Below are 20,504 nucleotides of genomic sequence, written 5' to 3' on the forward strand. Positions count from 1 at the left end.
GTGGGTTGAAACTACGATGAATTGTTAAAACCCTTGGGGAAACTTTAGTCCTGTGAACCAAACCAGGAAGAAAAAAAATCCACCCCAGAAAAGCCGTGATTAAACGCGTTGTCCCGTTTCCGCTTTAATGAGTCGACTGTTTCCGGTTTCTCTTCCCGGGGGAAGATCTGATATAAACAGAAGATTGCTTTTTGAAATTTCCTGGAAAACCAACTATCTCACAGGGTAAGGCTATGATCTGTGCAAATGCATTTGGCACGTGTTTACTGTATGTTGGTTGAACTGGTCACCGACGCAGCAGATATACATGTAGCTCGGTACTTATTCCTAAATGTGGGAGTGTTTGGCAAACTAAAGCTAACACCAGAGAGCACATGAACCGATAAACGGATGTCATTTCCTCCCTGGCTTGATTAAACATGACTGTGTCGTTGGCCTTTGTAAGAATATTTTACCCGAAACACATAACCGTTATTTGGCTAGTCTCCATGTAGACTTTAAAAGGTATGCTAGCGGCTAACGTTGTCACTATTAACCTAAATAGTTAAGCTATCAAAGTAGGTCAGCAGTTACTGTGCTGCTGCTAGCTAACGTTACCTGGGTCGTTGCTCTGCAGCAGTTTTAGTGAACACCAATTAAAAAGTTTGAAGTATGATACATACATGTACATATATAGATGTATGACCGACCTTTTAATTGGGTGTTGACATCAGCACGAGCCTTTTTTCACTCTCTTTGATAGGAAAGACAGACATGGCGGAGAGAAATGGAGAGGTGGAGGAGGACATTGGCGATGTGCCTGCTGGAGAGGAAGACAACGACTCGGATAGAGATGAAGATGACCGATTGTTTGCTTGGATGGCAAATGACGACATGGCTGAGGAAGAGGAAGACGATGAGGTGGAGGACGAACAGCCAGTGGACACTGAAGCATCGGAGTCATTCGAGCTCGACGCCCCAGCTGAGCGCAGTGGGCACATAGCTGTGGTTGATAGAAACACCATGTATGTGTGGGGAGGATACAAGGTATGGCCCACAGGTGTACATTCATGTGTGCTCCCACTGTCTCCCTATTTCCCCAAATGACGGCATGCTCTCCCTTCTGATAAAGAATACTCAAAACCATGGATTCTTTGACTTGTATCTGCCGAGAAACGAGATCTGGACCTACAACATGGAGTCGGCAGTGTGGTGAGAGCGTCTCGTTTGCAAATGAACAACCCTGGTCATCACGCCTACCTTTGATGCAGTCATTTACACATTGTGCAAAATGTGTTTTGAATGTTCACAGGACAAAGCATGTCGCCGGGGGTAACCTGCATACATCAATGTCGGGCAGCTGTGGGGTGTGTGTCGATGGAGTCCTGTACCTTTTCGGTGGCCATCACGCCCGGGGGAACACAAACAGGGTACTTTTTTTTTATGTTGCATTAAGGAAGTGTTTTGCCATCTTCTGTTAGCAAAAAAAAAAAAAAAAACATTTCAACGGACTTCTCATTTTGAAACCCTGCTCTCTGGGCTGTACTCTGTAGATCTACCGCCTGCTCCTGAGGGCTCCCAGTCTTGTGTGGGAGGAAATGAAGGATCTTAAAGGACTTCCTCCATCGTGCAAGGACAAGTTAGGATGCTGGGTTCAGAAAAACAAGTGAGACGAGTGTCGCACACCATCCACATTCAGTGTTAAAATCTGAACAGTTTGTATCCATCCAGAATTGTCGTTGCTTTAAGTGATGTGCTTTTGTGTGATCTGGCGTGTTTGCAGATTAATATTCTTTGGGGGCTATGGCTACGCTCCACAAGGGTCTCATCGAGGCACTTTTCAGTACGACGAATCCTCCTCTCTCGTGGTTTGTAGACTAATCTCATCCATGTTATTAACAACAAATGGAAGTGTTTCTTAGCTTAATTGCTCAACAGTGTTAGTCAGTTTCATCCTAATAAAAAACCTAAAAAGCTTTAAAAAATAAATCCGTTGTATTTGACGGTTCGTACAAAGAATGTCAGCTTCCTGTAACTGCGCCGTTTTATGAGAAAGGTCGTCACGGGATACTGACTCGACTGTATCCCCTTTTTCTTTTTGTTGTTGTTGCTGTGCAGTGGGACAGCCCGGGGCGAGGCTGGAACAACCACATTCACATCCTGGACCTGGAGACGTCAACATGGAGCCAACCCATCACTCAGGTGAAGAATGCATTCGTTATTCAACTCGTACACGCAAAAGCATCTTGCTTTTAAACAATTAAGAGGTCGAGATTTCAGATTGATTGCGTTTGTCCGTCTTTGGTGTGACGCAGGGGAACGCCCCGTCCCCGAGAGCAGCTCATGCCTGTGCTACCGTTGGCAACAGAGGATATGTGTTTGGTGGACGATACAAGGTGGGCAGAAAGAAATGTGATATTCTTAGAAACATTTTTAAAGAATTAGTAGTATATGATGTGCTGCCCTCAACACATTTTTTTTTTGTTGTTGTTATACAGAATTACAGACTAAATGACCTGTACTACATTGACCTGGACACATGGGAGTGGCATGAAATGTAAGTGGTCATCCTCTTTTCCTCTTTTGGTGACCCCACGTTTGGTGGCACGGTGCTGCTATAAGTTGTAGATGTTGAGGTTTAACATGAACATGTTAACATATGAGTGTAAAACTGTATCATTCTTATCATTTCTGCAGGAGCGTTCCCCAGCACGGCCCTTTGGGCCGATCCTGGCACTCCTTCACACCTGTGTCATCAGACCACATCTTCCTGTTTGGAGGTTTCACCACAGAGAGAGAGACGCTGAGTGAGTCCGACACTCGACCTCAGGAGGTAGATGGTCGTCTGGAAGCATTGGCCGTACTCTTTAGAGACGCTCTTGGTTTGTGTTTTCCAGGTGACGCTTGGCTGTACTGCGTGAGCAAGAACGAATGGAAGCCTTTCAAACACGGCCACACAGAGAGCCCCAGGTAATTCTCTCGCCTTGTTGTGGACGTTTGATGGTGTGCTCGTGGCTCAAGCCTTCAGCTAAAAGCAAACTGGACTTTGTGTTTGTGAATTCAAGGCTGTGGCACACGGCTTGCTCTGGTCCCGATGGAGAGGTGTTTGTCTTTGGAGGATGTGCCAACAACCTCTTGTCTCATCACAGAGCTGTAAGCTTTACATTCAAACGTCTTTTTCCCACATTAAATTGGATTTTTTTTTATTTTTTCCCCCTAATTTTTTATTTATTCTTTTCCTCTTTGGACAGGCTCACAGCAATGAGTTGCTTGTTTTCAACGTTCAGCCCAAATCATTAGTTCGGTGAGTGTGTACCGAGGCAAATTCTGAATTCTACAGCGTGGACGTTGCTGCCGTCTGTCTCATTTGTACCTGTTCCCACTCTCCAGGTTGTGCATGGAGACTGTTCTGCAGCACAGGGAGCGTCTGTCCTGCTACTGGGACTGCTTGCCGAAACACCTCTTACACAGCCTCAAACAGAGAATGTCCCGCGTCAACACTCTGGGATCTTAGGTTTAGAGGAGGCTACAGAACTGTATGCAAGGCTGTGTGAATGTGTGGTAGAGATGAATGTTTCTGTCAAAGCAGGTAGTTTTTGGTTTTTTTAAGAGCATTGGTTTTATGTTTGTGGACAACTATATAAGAAGAATATCTAAGCAATAGTAAACCCTTGTGTAATTGTAGTAAACGGCGTTTACCACAAGGAACTTTTAATTTTTTTAAATTGTTTTATTTTTTTTCCTGTCAGAAAAGCTCTGTGAAGTGCTTCATCCCAGCATCTCATTAGGATAGAAAGTGTTCCCTCTTCAGCTCCCGACAGGCTTTCAGCTCGTGTGCGGAATAAAGCACAAAGCTCGCTGGCGATATTCGGCGCCGGGGGGAGCGATCTGCACCGACATATACGGGCTTTTCTGTCTTCGTTGTGATCGTTCACGGCCCAACGACTTGAGTGCAACTAGCAATGGACATGGCTAGAACCGCGCCTAGGACTGGTTGCCGGAAAAGGAGCGACGATGATGAAGCCTGCACTTTCCTGAAATGTCTGATCTTCTCAGCTCGGAGCAGACTTTAAGGGGAAAGAGAAAAAAAACCCAAAACATGATGTGGACTTTCAGCTAAAGGTTCATAAGCCGACCTGTTGGTCATCTTTTCATGTTAATTCTTTTGGGATTCTCACACGGCCAGTCGGACCCTCTCTGTGTGCTGTTGATGGCACGAGACGTCTGAAGTCCCAGCCTGCTTACTCTTTCAGTTTTTGTTCTCAGCCTTCCCAAAATGACTGTACATGAAAGTCTGGCTTTTGTTTTCCTGTCCATGTAATCTTTCAACCTGCAAGGAAGTTAAAGGGGAAAAGAAAAAAAAATAAGAAAAGCAGCAAGTTGGGTTTTTTTTCTTGTTAAAAGCCGTTTCATTCAACAGGCGTAAGCACCCTGTGACTAGTTGTGAGTTTGTGGAACGAACAACGTGCGATGGTAGAGTTATGATTCCCGCTGAAAACCATCTGAAAATATCAGCATCGTCTTAACACTAAATACGGAGGTAGGTGGAGAAGTTTTTACTTTCACGACAGGTTTTTTTTTTTTTTTTGCAGTTTTTTTTTTTTTAAACCGTCTTTAATCCTTCGTGTGATCTTGAACACAAATGTTTGCTTGATCTTTGCTTCTGTACATAAGGTCTCACAGATGTAAAACTAGTGCTTTATGCTACTTAAAGACTATCTACTCTGAAACCACAGAACGGTTTTGGTAGTTATTTGTATATATAGTTATTTATATGTTGAGTACTGTGTTATCGAAGAGGCTTTCAAAGTCTCTCAAGTGATACAGGTTGCTCCTGTAGCATTTTAATTTAATCAATAATTTAATATACAGCAGTTGTATTGGATGTTGAGCCACGTTGCACTGAAATGCCTCATGTCAGTAGGGCTTTTTGTACCTGCCAGGTTTGCACAAAGTTACCTTGATGTCCTTTTTTTTCTTTGGTTTTGTTTTTAACTGTAGGGTACAACGAGTACTGCTATTGCAATCCCTACTTTGTACTCAAAGAATAAACACATGCCATAAATTGAGGTCTCTCCTTTAGTTTTGTTCATTCTCGTGTTGCTGATCAGCAAATACAGTCGGTCTCGAAAATAAAAACTCTTAATTCCAACAAGGAGGCAGTGCAAGTGAGAAACCTGCGCTCCGGACGATTGAATTACAGATTAAGTCTCTTCAAACTCCAGTTCCATACCGACTGAATGCATTCGGTCGGTGGGTCCGTATTCACCCGTCACTCATTTTTTCTTGGCAGCCAGCAAGTTAGGAGCAGATACCTTAACTTTCCCCGGCATGTTTCTGGATAGATCTGCATCCTGCAACACAGAATGAGTGGAAATTCAGTGGCAAACGACAATCCATGCATGACTGAATCTGCGTAGTTCATTATCTGAGTAGTTAACTCAAATAACGAGTCATCGCAGCGCTCAACATTCATTAACAGATAACAAAGTAGTTATATCTTTACCTTGACACTGCGGAACAAGTCTTTTTCTCTGGATGACGCCTCTTTGGCTTTCATAAAGCTCAACACTGCCGTTCGAGCAGCTTGTAGGAACAAAAAAAAAAAGAAAAAAGGAACTTAATAAAACCCATCTGTTAATTCTAGAAATCTTTTTTTTTTTTCCAGTGTGACAACCATGAAGCTAACATTAACATACCTTTTCCTTTCTTCTGAGAACCCGGTGTCAGCTTCACTTTGTGCCTGCGGAGAACAAAAGACTCATTAGCCCGAAGAGCTCATCACTTTGTCTTTCTAAAGAAAAGAAAAAAACGGAAGCCGACTGCACGTACTTGTAGTTGGAAAGAGCCGTGTATGGAGCACAGACGGGCACAGCGAAGAGCAGCACATCCTCGGGGTGAGGCTGGCCGCTTAAAGAGGTGAGCAGAGTCTCTGCTTCCTGGTGGGATAAATTCAGGTATTTTAGAGGAAATAAAATGTTCGGTATCTTATACATGCCCGTGTTAGTAACCCACCTCTGCGCCAGGGTTGTCCTGGTCCACCTCATCCTCCTGGAAGAAAAAGCAGCAGCGACACATTTAAGGAAGAAATGATGAAAAGCAACCGGTTTTGCTCAGGAATATCTTACTCTGTAGCAACGGTTCATTCAAAGCTCTGCCACGTGTCTTAATTTGAGGTTTGAACAGAAGCAATTCTTAGCAAATAACACTCCTGTGAGCGTATTTCAGACCCCGGTTATTAATAAGTTCAGTATTTAGTGTCGTCTACCTTCTCCTCCTGTTCTGCAGGACCTTGCTCCTCCCCAGGTGGCCTCTCCTTGACGTCCACCTCCTCCGCTCCTCCTGTTTGCTCTGGTTTCTTCACCGCATTGTGAGGTTTCTGCTGTTGTTTCTGAGCAGTCGGTTTCCTGACAGGCTCTTCTTTCCCCTTCCCTTTCTTTCCTTTCTTCCCCTTATCCTTCTCATCCTTGGTTGAGCCAGCGGACTAAAGAGAGAAAAATGGCTGAGATGTCATTTATTGTGACTTTATGAAGGGCAGCGGACGCTCAAACTGGGTTGCAGCGGAGTTATGCAAATGGGATTTCACAGCAAGCGCACATCCAAGGATCACACAGTTCATTTATCCTCACCCCAAGCAGCTGCATCATCAGCTCTCTGTCCTCTTCATCCTGGTCTTTGTACTTCTCTTTGATCTTCTTCAGTTTGTTCTGTCAGCAGGAGACAAAGCAGCAATTTTAATAAAAAAGAAAGGAAAAAACACTTGACCTCATTCTGTAAACAGGTTTTGTGAAGACTTTTAACATAAATTGGTCTCACAATTAAAGAATAAAAGCATTAAAAACTCTCCTTTGATTGTGTTCAGTGGGATGCAAAATATAAATGTGAAAAGTAAAAGGCAATACATTTAGTTTTTATTTAAGACTAATTTAAAGAAGTTTGCAGTAGATCTTTGCACCTGTTCAATAATCTATTGTGGATTTGGACTGTAACCTTTCATCTTGAGCTTATGTGATGTGTGAATATGTGATGCTTCAAAGATTTTGTAGATTTTCTCTCCTCTGCGTCAGCTGCAACTCAAACCCAAAGCATGAGCAACCTACTCGCTGAACGTGAACAAGCTGCAGCCCTCAGAGGCAAACTGAGGTCTGACAACTCAGAAAGTCATTTGGGAATCAAACCACTTGCACAGTGTTCCTTTCCGTTCATTCACTCTAAAATTGGACAAACCGAAAAATTAAAAGACAACCAGATGAGCTTTTTTTTTTTTTTTTTAAATGTACCGTAATCGTTACATCTTTAGGAGATCGGTTCATCTTTTAGTCACCTGCTCATAGTTAGAGAAGCTATGACCACATCTGCCCAAACTATGGTGTGTGAGTGTAAGTGAGACATTTATGGTACCAATGTGCTGTATTTGTTAACTAATGTTGAGCTTACATGATTTAGACTTAAATCTAATTCTTCTTGTGCTGTTTATATCTCATAAAGTTAAAAAAAAAACACTTTCAAAGCCATGTTTTAAATCTGATGCTTACCACAAAAAAAAAAAAGAGATACATCTTCAACCCTCCCTCTTACCTTTTGTCCTCTTTTCAGAGGCGGTTGTGAGGGCCCTCCTCCACTTTTGGACCCCTGATCCTCTCTTGGCCCATCAGATGGAATCTCAATCTTCTCCTCAGTGTCAAAACCCTCCTGTTTCTGCTTCTTCTTCTTCTCTTCCCTACAGTTCAACCCAAGAATGTCTGAAGATCAAATCAAAGCTATGTACACTTTTAACAAAAGATATATATATATTTTTTTAGCTTTTCATCTAAACCTCCTCAACATCACATGTAGCTACAAGCTCATCCAGGGGCTAATAAAAGGTGGAACAAACAAAAGCGGAGCGTGGGGTTTCCTAATCAAACCAAATCGAAAATGGAGCCCAGAAGAACCAGACAACCACAAAAATGACCCACCTCCTCTGCTTGGCAGTCATGTGTTTTTTCGCTTGTGGATCCACATCAGCCTGAGGAGACATTAATGAAATAACATAAGAGTATGAACGACAATAAACGTGGAATGACTTGAAGTTCTGAAGACGTTGGTAGTTGCCTGAGTTGTTGTTTCCTTTTTGAAACCAGGGTTCTGCACACTCCTAGAGACGGGGAAGGAGAATTCACTGAATGACCATTTTCTGTTATTTGTAAAACAGGCTTTCAGATCTTCGGTGGGTGGAAACATTACCTGCTTGGCTGTAAATGAGAGAGGGAGATGGTTGTATCTGGAAAGCTGAATTCTTCACTCTCATCACTCATTGTCTCTTTTTCTTTACTGCTGTCCTCCTCCATGTTGTTCTGGTCTGACTGCGTCCGTCTTGCATCCGCTGCAGGCTCCTCAGGTTCATCATCCATCTCAGCATTTTCACTTTTTATCTGTTTTCCCACTTCTTTAGGTTCTCCGTCCCTCTCTTCTCCCTGATCTTCATTGCTGCTGTCGTCCCCTGCAACGTTGACAGAAACGGTTGCAACACCCGGATGCAGCCTTTCCAAACATCCCAAATGCAGTCAGTTTTTGCGTCTTCTTACCGATCAGCTCATCACCGTCTTCTAACAGCTCAGCAGTTCTGGAAGTGACCTCCTCCATGTCTTCCTCTACGGTTTTCACCTTTCGCTCTCCTCTGTGCCGAAACACGCTCTGCTCATCCACCTGCAAGAGGGAGAGGTGAAAATCAACCGTTTGAGCGTAACAAAGAGCTGAAACGCAGACACAGCTGACATTTACCTTGAAGAGGAATCCAAAACCCATGATCAAGTAAGAGGGTGGCAGGAAATTTTTCTTTCCTAGAGAAAAGAAAAACGAGAGAGATTAGCTCCAGCGATCTAACATTACTAACTCTGTTGATATTCATGTAACTGAAAGCAAGTGACACCTCTGATCATGAAACTTCCTGTGGTCAGATACTCTCCAGTGGGGGCTGTCTTAGACACCTGAAAAACAGCCATCAAACCTTTAGTTAAGGATAGATAATGGCCACTCTTCCATTGTATATTGCATTTCTACAGCTTAAGCAGTTTTTGTTTTCCTGTGTGTGATAGCATATCCTTTTCCTGCATCCTGCTAGGAATCTGAATCTGAAACATCTTTGGTGACTGTAAGACATAACGAGGCTAACGTGGCAGTAAATTTAACTTTGATGAACTGAAACAGACACCGATGTCCAAGTTCTCAAAGGACATTCGCTGATAATAAAGGTTTAATTTAGGCCATCACCAAAAAAATATATATATTCTTATGATACTAGAATAATTCTAGTCTTTCTAAACTAATTCTAGTTATTACACCAAAACAAAGTCTGTTGTCATGAACACATCAAACCACTCCTGGTGTTCAGCTAATGATACTAAATACCTGTAGGTATGGTTGTTTGTGCTTTCTGTGCTCCTCTTAGACCTTAGAAATACATGCAGTACATTTCAGCCATTACCAATGAATGCACACCAATCAGCCACAACATGAAAACAACATGAAAACCACCAACCAACCCCCCAAACCCATTGTGTCACAAAACAGCTCTGGCTTGTTGGGCACAAAAACAGGATGTCTGGAGATGTCCTGTGCTGCCTGGCTCTGGAACAATGGCTCCAAATCCTGTGAGTCCCTTAGGGGTCAGGCTTTTTCCAAAACATCCCAGTGGTAGGATCAGATTAGAATCTGGGGAGTGCAAAGGCTTGATCATCACCTCTGGCCTTTTCTTGCACTCCCAAGGCTGCTTCTGAGCAGTTTTTGGTGGCATGGTTCGGTTGCACTGTCCTCCTGGGGGATGCTGCAGCCATATTGCACTTTTTATACTCACTTTACTTCCCTGTGGCCGATCGGTGTGCACCCAAACATGACGTCTCTCTTGTGGCCGACCTACCTGATGATGATGAACCCACCAAGCACTGGTGATAATCTTGGCATCCCACGCCGCGCTGTAGCACACAGACATAGTGGCAGCTTCTGTCAGAGTACGCGGAGGGATGGGATTCCCTGTGGCAACGAGAAAGAGAGATGTGCAAATGAGAGTTTAAGAAAACAAACCATCACCGTGAACTAAGCTGATTCAGTCGAGCAGTGAAACACGCTGCTCACCGGAAGGGTTTTTGATGACACAACTCGTTGCTCCATGGAGGTCAGCATGAACGTAGATGTCACCTGACAAAGTGTAGGTACAGATGACGTGACAAACCAGCTTTTAAAAGGTATCGATCGACTGCAGATGTTTCACTACCTGCTCGGAGGTATCGCTTAACAATCATCTCGTTCTGCTGCTGGTCCCTTCCTGCAATGACGAGATAGTTCTCAGAGCTGATGAACCACAGGAACTTCTCAAACCTGCCGAAAGGGAAAAGGGGGTCGAGAGAGTTCTAAGGAATGAGTAAATATATATATGGATCAAAGCCTCAGCATATGTATGCGTATTCAGGGAAAGATGTGCTTTACCAGTAGACTTTCCTAGCCTTCTGAATGGTGGTCACTGTCTGAACTTCTTTTAGAGTTTGCTGTGTTTTTTTCTCTGCAGATTTCATAGCCTTCAGTGACATGAAATAAAAGAAAATGGATCAGCTAATCATGGATCAAAGCATCATTTCTGTTGGTTATAGGACACATAAATGGACCTTATCAGAAGAACAAGTACAGGTGTTGCTTACTGCTAACTACAATGATGGTTAGAAATTCTAATTTTGCACATGGAATAAACAAAAGAAAAAAAAAAAACAGCTTCTTCACCTTATCTGCCGCCTCAATGGTTTTCTGCTCCTTTTTCTCAGCACTGCGCTTGTGGTCGTAGTACCTAAAATAAACACAATAACAAGGTCCATCAATTGTAAGCTTTCTCTGAATAAGTCCCACCTCCATGTCTAAAGCCTTAAATATAAACCGACCTTTTGGCGTTGGCATAAGCTGACAGGCCGAGATCCACATCCACCAACATGGGCTTGTTCCTTTGCAGCTTCTTGCTCTGCCCTTTGTCTTTATTCCTATTTTTCTTGCCTTTCTCTTCCACTGCATCTTTTTTCTCTTCCTCCTCCTGTTCATCTTCAGAAATATAGGGATTCCTGACAAGAAAAAGTCACACAGCACAGTGATGGGGATATCATTTGGATCTCAGGCACGGTTATTGCCTTAGTGATGACCTCACTTTAAAAGCATGGTGATGTGGTTGGTCTGCAGCTTCAGGTCCTTGATTGCACAGGCCACAGGGTCCCCAGCAGCTTGTGCCTCTTTGACGATAATACCAATTTCAGTCCAGTCCACCTGATTGGCCAGTGCGCTGCGGACCACCTGCAGCGCCCTGTCCACCATAGGCAGGTTCATCTCCACAAGTTCCCCCTTTACTCTGTCCACCTCCTACAGCACATGAAACGGGATGTCTTGTGCATGAGTTCCAGCGATGTGAATCATAATTATTTAGTCACAACCACAGCAACATTAAAGTTTCACAAATGCGAACATAAGAGGGGGGGGGGGGGGGGGGGCATTTATTCATGAGGACGACTGAAGCCGTCTGCTGCCAACCTGTGCTTGGTGTAAGGCCTCAAGTCTCTGCACATGGTCCTTTTTAACATTTTCCAACTTCTTCAGCGCTTGTTTCTCCTGGTGCAAGGCCTTCATGTCAATCTTCTGGCTCTCCATCTTAGAAAAGAACTCATCCACAGCCTGTGAGAGTGGATCGTTTCAATGACTGGGTCATTCTTTCAAAGAGAATTTCATTCAATATTTCCCCCTCCCGCAGACACAATTAAGCAGCACTCCCGCTGATACTCACTTTGTCAAAAGTATCAAACTCCAAATATGGGCTCTTTGCATGCTGGGCAAAGAGGAAAGGATGGAATTCATCATATCTGCGGGAGACATGGTCCACAAAAACTAATAAACCATTTTGTGAACAACCAATTAGAACTAAGTGTTTCGCTATCAAACAAAACAAGACATACGTGAGCAGTTCTTCACTGGGTTTCCCAGGAGTCAGACTTGGTTTCTTCTCACTCTTTTGAATTATGTATCCCTTAACACATCAAAGTGGGAATTATAAATACAACAAATACATAACAGAGTCACAAAGCAGTTTCCCCATGCTCATGAGAGACCTCTTACTTACTTTACCGCTAAAGTTCTCCGTTCTGTCCATGTAGGTTTCTGCAATCTGCAGGGCTTCCAAGACTTTAGGTGCAACTGAAAAGCAGCCAGATTAAACACAGTCTATTTATAGATATCAGAATTTAATTCAAAGAAAACTCTTACTTCAACTGTCATGCTTATACCTTCAGCAGCATCAACCTGAGTGTCAGTTTTGGCCGAGCCTGGAAGTCCTGCCTCGATCAGGCTGTGTTCTATCAGAGTGGCTCCGTAGGCTGAGGACACCATCAGAAAAAAACATATCAGCAAATATCAATTTCTGAACTCATGAAATGTGATCTGATTTGCAACCACAAAGCACAATCGTTGTACTTTTCATGCCTTTCTTGAAGACAGTAAGTCCTCTCACCCTCAAGATTTCCAAGCTGTCTTGACTGAACAGCCCATTTCAGGATCCTAGATCCAAAACATGTTTTTCCCAACAATTGTGTTGTTTATTCACGTGTGTTTTGGTCACCGTCTCATTTCATCAGCTGACGTTTGATACCTTCTGCACCTGGACTTGCTACCTGGTGCTTTCCTCTGCAATGTCTCACGATGAAATTCAATTACTTGTTTCTTCAATAATTTGTAAGAGCTCCATGGCCCCCGCCAGCATCATTGTTCCAAACATAATCCTCCTTCTGCCGTGCTTCACAGCTGAGATGAGATTTTTCTTTTTTGTGGACTGAAGAGCACCAAGTCATCAGGAAGATTTTTCTACCCCTTTTCGGTGCTGTGAATCCCGAGAATATTGCTCGTAAGGTCAAGATGAAGTTACTGTGATCGAAGCAAATCTCACACAAACCAATATCCTTCTCAAGAGAGAGGAGAGCAGTGTTTTACAGTTACCTGGCTGCGCGTGCTTTTAATTACAGGGAGGTCCAACTCTGCGTTCCACATCTGAAACCTCAGCTCCATAACTGGAACAGCAGTAAGTGACTACTCGCTTTTCACGTTTCAATAAAAAAACATAAAAAGTACAACAGTTTGTGCCGTATCCTCCGCTCGGTTACTTACGAAGGTGAGGGTTCAAAACCCTTTTCACTTGCTCTCCATTTTGGGCTTTGCTTAGGAGTTCTGTGAGTCTACATAAAAACAACAGCAAAGACACTTTTCAGAAGCGCAGTCAGGATAAATGGTGACTGAATTCTGATGGGTGTCCAAAGTCAGCAGGCACAGATTAAGATGATGTTACCGCTCCAAACAGATGAGAGGCTCAGGCGGTCTGGCGCTCTCCACGGGGTACCGCTCCCTCACAGCAATCTTAACATCCTCTGCTTCGGCTGTACGAAATCTCAGCAGGTTCAGGATCGTGTACTCATAGTCTGCAAGTATGATGTTACCCTGAAAAATGGACATGAACAAACCCACAGTTGTGAATCAGCGTAATGCTACGGATGAAGGTAGATGGGATCTGAATACTACTGGATGTGACACATGACATAAGGCGACACTAAGCGCAGTTTTCTGACCCTGTCGTATAGCTCAATGATCAAGTGGTAGGCAGCCTCATCGGAACCAAACTGAATGTCCACAATCCTGTCAATCCCGAGCTGCTTAACCTGGGTCAGCCGGCGCGACTTCAGGTGTTTTCGGCACTATTGAAAGAAAAATAATTTTTAAAAATCTGATTAAACGTTGAGCTTCATCTCATCAAAAAGAAGCTAACTCTGATCTGCTGTACGACATGTCATCTGTTCAGAGATTAAAAGAGCACATCAATCAAATGTCAAAATGTAGAGTCATCCCAGTCAGAAGACTACAAGATAAGAATGGTTTCTAAACAGTAAAAGGTAAAGCAAATAAGTAAGAATTCTACAATGTCAAACAAGACGAATGAAAAAGGCCACAAATTCTTCTCAACAGACAAAAGATAATTGCTAACAATGAAATCAACAAGATGTTCTTACTTTCATTGCAAAGCCTGAAGGCATCATGTTCTTGGGCCATTCGAAGTCTGTGGAATGAATGCGAGTCCCAGACTCAATCAAGAGAACAGCTTTACTGTCCGGCCTGAGACGACAACGTAACATCGGTTATACACCCTGCCGGAAAGTGGCTGAATGCAACGAAGTGCATTCACTCGATTTGAATGTACTTGGATTACATGCTATATAAAAGCCTATTACTTTGGCAGAATGCAATCTTTTTTTTTTCTTATAATCCTCTAAACAGTTTCTGTTTACTTGTATGAAATCAGCTTGATGACTGGAACCGATGTCTTCCTTTCATCACCGGTTCCACCACATTTTCCAACACTGGTGCCTATTTCTCCTGCTATATTGTAACAGCACCAACTGTTAGTCCCAACTTCTAATATCTGAGATACTTCTGAGACTTTAAAAACAAGACATTTGTTTTTTTTTAATGCACTGATACAGCAGACCTCCCCAATGTATAAAACCTGAATAAACTAAACGTTGCACCCCCCCAACTACCTAAAAAATAGTTACATCCTCTATATTTCTGTTGTCGTATTTAATCGCAATTGCGGTTTTGAATGCAGACCTATGATCCAAGTTAACCGCTGTCAATGTAAGACAGTTTTGGGTCATTCCACGCCATATGAAACGTAACAGTAAAACACTCAAGAGGTACGTTTTCAATCTGCCCTTACTTTTGTAGACGAATGAGATACGTCTTATTGTCGATGTCATACACGTTGTACACTCTCATGCCAATGTAGCTGTGAAAGGAAGAGGTGAAAAAAATTAAAAGCTGATCAACATCTGTCAATAAGTCAACACTAGCCGTGGCAGCAAGTTTGATTAGGCTAAGTTGACGTTAGCTTAGCTTAACATCTATCGCTTACTTGGCGTTGATTTCGGCAATAACTGCCCTGATATCCACGGTGGTGAACCTGGTTTTCATGTTGACCTAAGTCCGGGCTTTTGTCAAAATATATAATGAAAGAAGAGAGGTAAACACTGAAGGAAATATTCACATCTCTGGAGCAACATCAGCAGTGAAAACACGCAGAGAATTACTGAACATGCGCACATGAGATTTTTTTTTTACGGAAGCCGGTGAGGTGTAATAATGACTAGTTCCACGCCTTTTAAGCGCAGCTGCCGCGAGTGAAAGAATACATTGTGTGTGTGATGAACTCGACTCTGGTAACGTAATGCTATTATATGAATTCGTTGAATTAGCTAATTTGCTCCCGCAGAAACTGTCTGAATAAATTATTCAGCTCATGGTCGGCTTTTCTTTTTCAAATTTATGTGCACCAATGATGCACTACTCAAATTGGCTTATTGACGTTAAAAACAGGGCAAGCCTTCGAAATGCTTGCAAAACAACCCCTAGCACCGACTGGAATAACTGGAGGAATGCTGCAGACATGCAGAACAACAACCCGAAGCCTAGTGAAAAAACATCTGAGCTTATGGTCACCACCCACCTCTGGATAAAAGGTAAGGGATCAAGTAAGAGTCAGTCGTGTCGAACATCGGGGCCTGCGGAGAATAAATTTCATTGTCTGTCATATATCACACATGGCATAGCATATTCCGGCCTTTTAATTCTAAATATTTTCAGCAGAGGGGCCAGGCTGGTGTGACAGTTAGACATTCAGCCTGAGTTTCCAGTTCCCTCCTCAGGTCAGAGTGGAGGGCGAAGGCGTGCTCCGTTACCAAGGCGACGGTCAGCTAACAGGGCTTGCTAGCGGGGCTAGGTTAGCACCCAAGACGACTCCAGTGTACTTTACTCACGTCAACGCACGAGATACTTTTATTTTTCCAGCTTAACATTGAAATGTACTGTACGTACACGCGTGTTATGGACAACCGACAAACATGCGGCGGCAAAGACTCAAAGGACTGCATGGTAAGTTATCAGCTAAAGGCTGAGCGGAGCGGCGAGAGGGCTGGCAAGCGGTCGCAAGTCGATGAGATTTTTCAATGTAATGTTGCTCTTTTAACCAGACAGGGTATTTGATTTCTTTTTGTTCAAGCATTGGTGTTTAAAATTAGACGGATAGGACTGAAATATTTCATATCATGACATCATTAAAAATAATCTTTTTAATTAAGTTTCAACGCATGTTTTGGTGACGTCAAATAAGCGTTGAGAATCATGGCTCTTACAACTGACACCGCTTGTCTGGCATTGGCTCGGTGCAGGTGTAGATGTAGGCGCTAAAGATTAGACGGGGCACATTTTTCATTCAGCTTTTTAATAGTTCTGGACAGTGAAGTAAAACTCACAGACCGGTCACCCTGAATTGGAAAATGAGAGAAAGAACAGAAGTATCCATCAGGGCCAGTGATTAATCAACGTAAGTTAACCTCCCAGCAGCTATACTTTTATATCTTTAGTTTTAAATCCTAAGATTTAGAAGAATGTATGTGTATGCAAATGTCGGATTAATTGGCCAATACAAGTTGTTTTGGAATTAAATTTAGATAATGCTATGAGGACTTAACTACACAATAATAACAGCTGCCACCCTAAATAATCATTGTCCCAATAAAACTATGATAGCTTTAATATCCAGTAGTGGCATCCTAGTTTTTACTCAATATTGTATTTTTTTGGCTCAATATTTTCCTATAGCTCATTCAGATTTGTTTTTCTTCTTTTCATCCACCCGCACGTACAAGTGATTTTAAAATCGTGTGGTTCTTTTTCAGACATCTGTTTGTTTTTATTGCAGGTTACAAAATAATCAAGAAAATTGGAGAAGGGACATTTTCAGAGGTGGTGAAAACTCAGAGCCTGAAAGATGGGAAGTTTTACGCGTGTAAAACCATGAAGCAGACAATTAACAGGTACGTCCCATGCACCTACCTTCTGATCCAGTGTTCAGGTAATGAGTGGTCGACCTTCCCACTCCTTTCCTATACTCTGTAGTGTTGTGTGTGTGGATCCTTGAAACTTGAGCCAGCAGCTTGACATCCCCCACTTGCCTTAAGCATCCTATTAGACATAAATTCAGCCTGGATTAACGATCGATGACCGTGCTTGAAATCTGATACGTTATTGGATCTTAACATTAACTGTGCACTTTAAATTTGTTCAACATTCATCATGGAACGTTTCCATACAGTCTGGTGATATAAAATAGCATGCATTTAGTCTAGATCCCTCCACCTCAAACTCAAATTTATTCCTTTATAAGTGTGGAACAGGCCAACAATCTACGGGAAGTCCAGGCAATGAAAAGACTGAGCCCTCATGCAAATATCATCCAACTGCACGAACTGATTTTGTGAGTACTGCCTAATACAAAACGTACGAGGTCATTCAGGTATCTGACGCTTGTGACGTGGCAGGTGATACTAATCCTACGCAATGTTTCAGTGACAAAGAAACTGGAACCGTGTCTTTGATCTGTGAGCTGATGGAGATGAACATCTACGAGTTCATACAAGGTAAGTCTGCCAGTACGACAAGCGCAGAGTTACTCACTATGAATTATCAACGTTTCCTTCAAATGATGGATCATCACGAATGTTGCACATTCTCCACAGGAAGACAAACCCCGCCGCCCGACCACACAGTCAAGCTCTACATGTACCAGTTGTGCAAGTCGCTCGAACATATGCACAGGTAAGAGGAAAAAAGATCTCACGTACAAAATAAAAGACAGTATTTAGTCACGCTGACTTCATTTATGTTTTTATTTCAAAGAAGTGGGATTTTTCACAGAGATGTGAAGCCGGAAAACATTCTTATAAAAGTAAGCTGCATTAAAATGTACTCTCTGAGAAGGTTTTCATTTGTAGCACTCGGCATTTCATTTACTGATCGATTTACTTTTATTGTATGAATTGCAGCAAAACATTCTGAAGCTGGGTGACTTCGGCTCATGTCGCAGCGTGTACTCCAAGCCCCCCCACACAGAGTACATCTCCACACGTTGGTACAGAGCCCCAGAGTGCCTCCTGACTGATGGCTATTACAGCCTAAAAATGGACATCTGGAGTGCTGGTTGTGTCTTCTTTGAAATCATGAGGTATCTCTGAATGAGATTTAATCTGTAGAGCTCAAACTTTCAGTTCATTTAGAAGGCAGGATTTGGTCTTTTCATTCATCTCTTTGTGTAATTTGACTGCTCCCATCTGCCCACAAGCACAGACAAATGCACTGCAAAAGCTATGCAAAGTAGCTTTGTGGTGGCAGTTACACCGTTTTATACTGCTGTCTTTCAGCTTGAATCCTCTCTTTCCTGGAACCAATGAGCTGGACCAGGTTGCCAAGATCCATGATGTGTTGGGGACACCAGATCAAAGTCTACTTCAAAAGTTCAAGAAGTAGGTGTTGGATGTCAGGCGTGTGCGTCTTGGCCAAGCACACATATAAATAGCAAATATATAAAATAATAATTGTTTTAAATGTCTGGCAGATCTAGAGCAATGCATTTCAACTTCCTCCCAAAGAAAGGCACTGGGATCTCACGGTTAATCCCCAAATGCCCAGCTCCAGCTCTGTCCCTGCTCTATCAGATGCTTGCTTATGACTCTGATGAGCGCATCACCGCGGAAACAGCCCTGAGGCACACCTATTTTAGGGAAATCAGGTGAAGTGCACAACTAGACTTGCAAGGAAACTTAGCCTGTCATGTCTGTTTAAACTGCAAGGAATATGACATTCAAAGAATCATATCCTGTCATCTTCAAGAGGAATATTGATGCTTCTCACTTTTTATTGTTTTGAAAACAGGATGGCTGAGAAGAAAGCAGACAATCTTCACAGAGTTTCTGGGACTTTGGATGGAGTAGGTAGTACCATGATGCAGAACTCCTTGGAGCACGTCTGGCGGCCAACCAGACATGGTAAACAACTGAGAGGAAGACACATTAGACAGACACCTTTAATGAGCGTAAGTCCAAACTCCACCGGTTACTGATGAAATCAATTGTATCAAGTGGAATCCCCAAGATCCATCTCACATGTGGTCTCTCTGCAGCACAACATGAAGCATGTAGCAGACCCCTTCAGCCGATGGAACGGCCCTCACTGTCCAGCTGAGCTGCCCAAAGTCAACATGATTGTACCAGGACCACAGTTCTCATTCCCGGTCTCAACTATGCCCGCTTTTCCCATCACACACAGGGGAACACTGCCAGCCATCACATCAAAAAAGTGCCAGTCGCAGATGGCTAAGGTAAACAGGGCAGGAGAAGTCTTCAGTTATTTCATGACTCACAGAAGAAAAGGTTTCTTTTGATAAGAAAATGCTTTGGAAATGCTCAGTATGTGATTTAAAGACTAATGCTTTGTTCATGCTTTTCAATACGGGCTTTGGTTTTGCATTCAGGCTGCATTTGCTCTCTTCACAGCCCCGGGATGAGTCGCATCATGCAGCTTTCAAGACCTACTACATGCCACCTCTGGATCGGAAAAATGGAGGCATCTGAGAGCCAAAAACACTTCAGTATCATATTTAAACATGGCTCTTAAGGCAGACAAATGTGCTGAGAGGACAATGTTAGGACAGGCCTGATGTTGAAATCTGTAAAACAAACATTCTTGAAAGAAAAAGAAAAAAAAAAGTACAAAGAGGACTCAAAACACGTCACCGAACCGGTGGCGAGTCCAACGAAGCTTTTTAACATGATTGTAATGATGAAACTCAATGTGAAGTCTACGCAAACGATATATGCGGTCTTATAGTGTTCAATGAAGTGTGGTACGTTATGGTCTTTTGTTTTACTTAACCCAGTCATTTAAAAATAAGTCTTTATTCTGAGCCCTTCATGGCAAAAAGGATGTGCAGTAAGATGCTTGGCAAATTAACAGCTTTTCAACGTTGGTAAATCAACATTTTCAACTTTTTAAGTGATGACACCCTTAAAAACTGCCTTGGCCTTGTTCAGGTTGTGGAGGAACAACTTTAAATTTAATGAGAATACTTTGTTGGCGGTTGAAAAAGAAGCTCAAGTGCTCTCCATCACATTTATACTTGTGTTTTTTAGATGTTTAAGTAAAGATTTTAATGTAATTGGGTGCGATAACAGCGTGGCAGGTGACTGTCTGGGTAATAAAATCAATTTAAACGGAGAAGATATAAGATAAGTTTACCGATAAGTACCCGAAGTCCTGAAAATATAACGACAACATTTCCCATCAATGGAAAAACATCTACCAGGGAAAAGTGAACTGGACCCGAAGCGTCAACTTCAAACTAAACCTGAGTTTCTACATTTCCTAACAAGGCCAAATTAAAGTCCAAAATGTTGTCAAATTGACACGTATAGTTAAAAATGCCAAAAGCTACACAGTAGCTTTGATTAATCCCCTTAGGTTTAAAGTTGCAAAGGAATAAACATGAAAAACTTGTTGTAAGAACTGTATTGTCGTGTATAGTCACTAACAAAAGGAAAAGTCCTCAGGACAAACTGATTTCACAGGCAACAGTCCTTTTGTACAAAGAT

The 20,504-nt window shown here is 42.6% G+C and overlaps 3 protein-coding genes across 5 annotated transcripts; 2 read left to right on the plus strand and 1 right to left on the minus strand.

Annotated features, from left to right (window-relative positions):
- The first annotated feature begins 137 nt into the window (after positions 1 to 137).
- Positions 138 to 5,048, plus strand: klhdc2 (kelch domain containing 2). Of its 2 annotated transcripts, none has more exons than XM_072366166.1 (14): positions 138 to 225; positions 743 to 1,026; positions 1,112 to 1,191; positions 1,292 to 1,409; positions 1,533 to 1,645; positions 1,763 to 1,847; positions 2,098 to 2,181; positions 2,295 to 2,375; positions 2,478 to 2,536; positions 2,677 to 2,786; positions 2,877 to 2,949; positions 3,045 to 3,132; positions 3,231 to 3,283; positions 3,370 to 5,048. In XM_072366166.1, the coding sequence occupies exons 2-14, from the start codon at positions 754 to 756 to the stop codon at positions 3,491 to 3,493; spliced, it is 1,341 nt and encodes a 446-aa protein (XP_072222267.1). In that variant the 5' UTR covers positions 138 to 225; positions 743 to 753; the 3' UTR covers positions 3,494 to 5,048. The 2 variants fall into 2 exon arrangements, with proteins under 2 accessions (XP_072222267.1, XP_072222268.1); XM_072366167.1 differs by having other exon boundaries at positions 748 to 1,026.
- Positions 5,041 to 15,119, minus strand: LOC140270908 (ribosome quality control complex subunit NEMF). Its single transcript, XM_072366165.1, has 32 exons — positions 14,936 to 15,119; positions 14,741 to 14,809; positions 14,034 to 14,136; positions 13,596 to 13,721; positions 13,319 to 13,467; positions 13,141 to 13,208; positions 12,267 to 12,356; positions 12,104 to 12,177; positions 11,940 to 12,010; positions 11,771 to 11,846; positions 11,521 to 11,661; positions 11,144 to 11,352; positions 10,887 to 11,060; positions 10,732 to 10,795; positions 10,444 to 10,532; positions 10,232 to 10,335; positions 10,093 to 10,155; positions 9,878 to 9,990; positions 8,891 to 8,948; positions 8,743 to 8,801; positions 8,547 to 8,667; positions 8,206 to 8,461; positions 8,074 to 8,116; positions 7,938 to 7,987; positions 7,558 to 7,699; positions 6,609 to 6,686; positions 6,248 to 6,463; positions 5,995 to 6,030; positions 5,812 to 5,918; positions 5,679 to 5,722; positions 5,486 to 5,565; positions 5,041 to 5,333 (listed from the first exon to the last, which is right to left on the minus strand). Exons 1-32 carry the CDS (start codon positions 14,992 to 14,994, stop codon positions 5,256 to 5,258), a joined length of 3,210 nt encoding a protein of 1,069 aa, XP_072222266.1. The 5' UTR covers positions 14,995 to 15,119; the 3' UTR covers positions 5,041 to 5,255.
- An 82-nt stretch (positions 15,120 to 15,201) lies between these two features.
- On the plus strand, positions 15,202 to 20,418 carry LOC140269792 (MAPK/MAK/MRK overlapping kinase-like). Of its 2 annotated transcripts, none has more exons than XM_072364790.1 (12): positions 15,202 to 15,539; positions 16,781 to 16,895; positions 17,246 to 17,335; positions 17,428 to 17,498; positions 17,598 to 17,676; positions 17,758 to 17,806; positions 17,904 to 18,082; positions 18,279 to 18,380; positions 18,473 to 18,646; positions 18,790 to 18,949; positions 19,037 to 19,234; positions 19,410 to 20,418. In XM_072364790.1, the coding sequence occupies exons 1-12, from the start codon at positions 15,320 to 15,322 to the stop codon at positions 19,485 to 19,487; spliced, it is 1,515 nt and encodes a 504-aa protein (XP_072220891.1). In that variant the 5' UTR covers positions 15,202 to 15,319; the 3' UTR covers positions 19,488 to 20,418. The 2 variants fall into 2 exon arrangements, with proteins under 2 accessions (XP_072220891.1, XP_072220892.1); XM_072364791.1 differs by lacking the exon at positions 15,202 to 15,539 and adding an exon at positions 15,580 to 15,951.
- Positions 20,419 to 20,504: the final 86 nt, after the last annotated feature.

This window comes from Leuresthes tenuis, unplaced genomic scaffold, assembly GCF_036924035.1.
Source record: "Leuresthes tenuis unplaced genomic scaffold, fLeuTen1.0.hap1 SCAF_15, whole genome shotgun sequence".
NCBI classification, from domain to species: domain Eukaryota; kingdom Metazoa; phylum Chordata; class Actinopteri; order Atheriniformes; family Atherinopsidae; genus Leuresthes; species Leuresthes tenuis.

What these genes read in the sequence shown, in the direction of transcription:
- LOC140269792 (XM_072364790.1), top strand. Translation starts at nt 15,320, where the DNA reads ATGGTCGGCTTTTCTTTTTCAAATTTATGTGCACCAATGATGCACTAC. An exon ending in TCGCTCGAACATATGCACAG is followed by an intron (nt 17,677 to 17,757) that starts GTAAGAGGAAAA and finishes TTTATTTCAAAG; the next exon opens with AAGTGGGATTTTTCACAGAG. An exon ending in GCCAGTCGCAGATGGCTAAG is followed by an intron (nt 19,235 to 19,409) that starts GTAAACAGGGCA and finishes CTCTCTTCACAG; the next exon opens with CCCCGGGATGAGTCGCATCA.
- klhdc2 (XM_072366166.1), top strand. Translation starts at nt 754, where the DNA reads ATGGCGGAGAGAAATGGAGAGGTGGAGGAGGACATTGGCGATGTGCCT. An exon ending in TGCTGGGTTCAGAAAAACAA is followed by an intron (nt 1,646 to 1,762) that starts GTGAGACGAGTG and finishes GCGTGTTTGCAG; the next exon opens with ATTAATATTCTTTGGGGGCT. An exon ending in GGAGCCAACCCATCACTCAG is followed by an intron (nt 2,182 to 2,294) that starts GTGAAGAATGCA and finishes GGTGTGACGCAG; the next exon opens with GGGAACGCCCCGTCCCCGAG.
- LOC140270908 (XM_072366165.1), bottom strand. Translation starts at nt 14,994, where the DNA reads ATGAAAACCAGGTTCACCACCGTGGATATCAGGGCAGTTATTGCCGAA. An exon ending in GGTTTTGAACCCTCACCTTC is followed by an intron (nt 12,357 to 13,140) that starts GTAAGTAACCGA and finishes TGGTGTCCTCAG; the next exon opens with CCTACGGAGCCACTCTGATA. An exon ending in CGGAGAACTTTAGCGGTAAA is followed by an intron (nt 12,011 to 12,103) that starts GTAAGTAAGAGG and finishes TGATGTGTTAAG; the next exon opens with GGATACATAATTCAAAAGAG.